General features: G+C 30.7%; 2 protein-coding genes across 2 annotated transcripts; both read right to left on the bottom strand.

Moving 5' to 3' along the window:
* Window positions 1-985: 985 nt before the first annotated feature.
* EIN_501180 (rab6, putative) lies at window positions 986-1,709 on the bottom strand (the record flags this gene model as incomplete). Its single annotated transcript, XM_004256925.1, has 3 exons — window positions 986-1,320; window positions 1,367-1,429; window positions 1,520-1,709. 3 exons carry the CDS (start codon window positions 1,707-1,709, stop codon window positions 986-988), a joined length of 588 nt encoding a protein of 195 aa, XP_004256973.1.
* Window positions 1,710-2,377: 668 nt separating this feature from the next.
* EIN_501170 (glutamine/asparagine-rich protein pqn-25, putative) lies at window positions 2,378-4,348 on the bottom strand (the record flags this gene model as incomplete). The annotated part of the gene is made up of 1 exon (XM_004256924.1): window positions 2,378-4,348. One exon carries the CDS (start codon window positions 4,346-4,348, stop codon window positions 2,378-2,380), a length of 1,971 nt encoding a protein of 656 aa, XP_004256972.1.
* Between the last annotated feature and the right edge of the window lie 27 nt (window positions 4,349-4,375).

Here is a 4,375-nt window from a genome sequence, read left to right as displayed (position 1 = left end):
CTTATCTGTTTGATTTTCGAAAAGAAAGAATAATAATGTTCTACATCAATTAGATTATTCAATTTTCGTCTTAAAAACAATATTTAAACGACATTTCAAACTTGTATTTTTAGTATTTAATGTTTATAATTTGCTTTTTATTTGTATTGAATTCTCTTTCGTCCTATGTTATCGGCATTAAAAACTTTTCAAACTTGCCAGTGAGACTTTTATATGAAGACAAAGTGTGTTATATAAATGATCGTGTTAGTGAAAAATATGAAATACTAGAAGATGGAGTCAATTATTGGTCAGGAACCTCGTGCTCTTCTTTGGCTTCCACTAAATTAGATAAATTACAATTACAAACAAAAGGATTTAAAATTGTCGAAACAATTCCTGCCAATTTGGGAACTTTGAAACATTTTTATGATTCAGTTTGTACCAAGAATGAACAACCCTTGACTTCTATAATTATTAACGGATGCGTAGATGGAAGTGTGTTTGATGTGTCTATTTCTTATAAAGCCGTTCAGGAAAAAGACAGATTCGTGTTCCAAACATATTCATCATCTAAAGTTTGTTCTGGAGCAAAAACAGAAACCGCGTATAAATTCGATAAATGCACTGCTATGGCATACACCAGTTATATTGCACATCCAACATCAATTTATCCAGATGCATCTGTCAACATTATAGTTGCACTTGTAACTTTTGTGTTGTTTGCCATGTTTTGATTAAGCAAAGTATTTATGGTTAATATTTGTTGCGTGTATATAATAATAATATAACATATATTTTAATTCATTATAAATTTTTATACATTCTTTATTCAATTTGAAGAAACGTTTTATAAAAAAATTCAAAAGTTAAAAAGTTTGTAATACGGTCAATTATTAAAAGGGAATAAAAAAATGCCAGATTAATTATTTACTATTCACAAATAATTGTAAGAAGTAAAATAAATAGTTTTAATATTTTTAAATAATTATAACACAAATAATAATTAGAAAATGCCACAACTTACATTGCTGTGGTGTTTCGTTGTGTTATTTGTTTGTGCGAACATTTTATCGCCTTTGGTATTGTAAAACTTGTTGACTGCAAAATCAAACACTTCCTTAACGCCATCACCACTTAGTGCCGAGCAAAACATGAGTGGAATATCACCATATTGTTTACATAATAGAGTAGCCATTTCCTTTGTAATTAATTGATTTTCCAAATCTATTTTGTTACAAACAACAACAATAACTGTGTCTTTGTCGCAATATTGGTGTACTGAATCGACCCAATACGTCACGTTTTCAAACGATTGCGAATTATTGGGATCATACACAACTGGATGTTACTTAAGTATATCTATAAAATGATAAAAACAACAAACTTATAACAATACTGGAATTTCTGTAAAACACAGGAAAAAGACAATAATATTTTTCTTGTCCCGCTTTTTGTAAATGACATTTCGAAAGTGTTATATATTATCATATGTTTTATGTGAAGTTGTATTATACACATTATTTTTTAAACAACAAACCGGTATCCCATAACACAAGCTCAATTTTTGTTCCATTACTAGTGTATACATCCGACGTGTCAGGCCCACCTATTGTGGGTTTCATATCTTTATCAAATGCGTTACAACAAAGTCTTTTTATTATCGAAGTTTTGCCAACATTAAAATTTCCAGTTAGAATTGTTTTCAATCTTAATGTTTTCACCTCCATTGTTTTTAGATTTATTTTGTAAGTTTATTTGTTTTTTATTAATATGAAATAAATTTAAAGTATGTTATAAAAATTTATTTATATTATTAGCATTATAAAATAACAAAAATAAAAAAAAATTGTTATTTGGTTTTTTTATAATAGTTTTAATTTGAAAATTTTTGAGTGTTTCATAATAAATAACAAAATGCCTAAACTAAGAATATTTGCAATAAACATTTTGTTGCCATACAGTGTCAGTTCATCTACTTAAATTCAAACACATTTGTAGAGTGTTGTTAATAAAAATTGTACAAAATTTATAATTAAAAAAATATAAGTCTGTTTATTATTTTTTTCATAAAAATATCAGTTTTGCAAACTCGTCGATAAAATTAAATATCTTTGTTATCATATTCAACATTAAACAAATTACTTTGTCCGATGTCGACTTAAAATCAACATAAAAAACACAAACTGATTTTGTTCGAACTTTTAGTTTTATAATAAGTAGTTAAGTTTTCTATATCATCAATAGCTTGCAAGGTAAATTCAATTATAAATTTTGAGGATTATTAATAAAAATGTGTTATTATTTTTTTTAAAGTTAAACTAAATAGGTTTTCAAATCTATTTTTATATTAATTTACCATTATTAAAATACTATAATAAAATTAGTAATTTCTCACTTAGATAATCAAGAAAACGGCAAATAGAAGTATTGTGAAAATACTTTGAGAACTGTTAACAACATGTTCTTCTCGACTACAAGTCCCATTATATTCTGCTGGGTATTTGTTATCATCACCAACAATTTTCTGATTCTCACAAACGATGCACACTCCTTCATCATTCCTTGTTACACAATCTCCTACTTTCACGCATACACCATTTTCCATTTTGTATTCATTTTCACAAGTTTTGCACTTATGATTGACATCATAAAACACACAATTCTCAACATTTTTGTAATGCTCTTTACACTCCTTTTCGGTATTCACACACTCCAAACACTCTTCTGAACACTTCTTGCACTCATAATCTGCATTTAGATAATACCCCCTTTGGCACTCAACACACACTTTTCTGGTTGTATCAAAAACGTCACAGAACGATATCTCTCCACATGAATACCCATTTTCGTCTCGTTTTTTGTAATCACATGTGTCAGAACAGATGTTGCAAGTGGTTTCGATATTATAAATTGAAACTTTATTAATAGCATTGCAATTTTCTTTTGTGCATTTGATGCACTCATTATATGAATCTTTGTAAAATCCACTTGCACATTTGACACAGGCTCGGTAATCGTTTGGTGAAGTGCATGTTTGACACGATTCATCACACGTTTGGCATTCATCACTAACCAAAACGTATCCATCTTTACATGTTAGACATTTAGAATAGTCCGATGAATCACAAGAAATACAGTTAGAATCACATTTTCTACATTTGCCATTGTCTATCGCATAGCCTTGCGCACACATTTCACAGACATCAGTACTCTCCGCTTGACAACTTAAACAATTTTCAGCGCATTTGTAACACTTTTTGTTAACACCATCGAGGTGATACCCATATTTACAAAGACTGCACTGCTCTTGTGCAACACCACTACAAGTCATACACCCTTCACCACATGCAGCACATTTCATATCAAATACAGCATATCCAGTTTCACATTCACTACAAATATGCACTGAATTGATCATATCAGAACACTCAGTGCAATGGTCTGGGCATTTATAACACTGTTTTGTGTCTTCAATCAGTTTGTAGCCGTTATCCGAGTTGCATTCATAGCATTTATATGGGTTCTCTGATACACACTTTTTACACCCATTTACTTCGCATTTCATGCATTGACCATTTACAGTGGTGTATCCATCTGCACATTCATCACATTGTGAATAGTCTGAATAACAAGAAGTGCATAGAGCCTTTTCACATTTTGTGCAATTTTTGTTGTTAAGTCCATATCCCTTTGCACATGAAGTGCAGCCGTTGCTGTCAAATTGAGTACAATATGGAACATATCTACAACCAGTGCCGACTTGTGTATACCCATATTCACATGTGGCACAAACACCTCTTTCGATATAACTTATACAATTTGGAACATTCCACCACATGCACTGGTCATCTCTGTAATTGTACATATCAATACAAGTTTGGCATTTTGTGACGTTTTCAGGATCGTTTTCTTTACAATTTGGAATTCGAACACATGTCGTGTTGTCCAAGTAATATCCATATTCACAAACATCACAGTCAGAACAACTATTAGATGCTTGTGAACAGCCTTTGTTTTCGGATGTGCAATTGACACACTTTTTGCTGTCTAAAAGTGTTGTTCCTGACATACAATAAGTGCACACAACGTCATTGTTGTCTAACTGTTTTGTGGACAAACAGTACTCATCACCAATTACACACTTCTGGTTGTCAAAATCAAATTTGTAGCCATCTGAACATGAAGTGCATTTATTATTGTTTATCGTCTCACAGCCAAGCGTTCTTTTATAAGTGCACGATTTTTGGTCCTCAGATAAAATATAATCGTCTACACACGACACGCACAAATTTCCAATTACATTGGCACAATATGGTGTCGTCTGTGAGGAGACAACAATAACAAGTAAGAAAATCGAATAGAACATTTTATATTATTAATTCAAAGTTTTCGG

Source organism: Entamoeba invadens (genome assembly GCF_000330505.1).
Source record: "Entamoeba invadens IP1 unplaced genomic scaffold scaff_1105074725633, whole genome shotgun sequence".
Classification (NCBI taxonomy): Eukaryota; Evosea; order Mastigamoebida; family Endamoebidae; genus Entamoeba; species Entamoeba invadens.
Note: the sequence above shows the minus strand (reverse complement) of the source record. Positions and strands in the feature narration are given on the sequence as shown.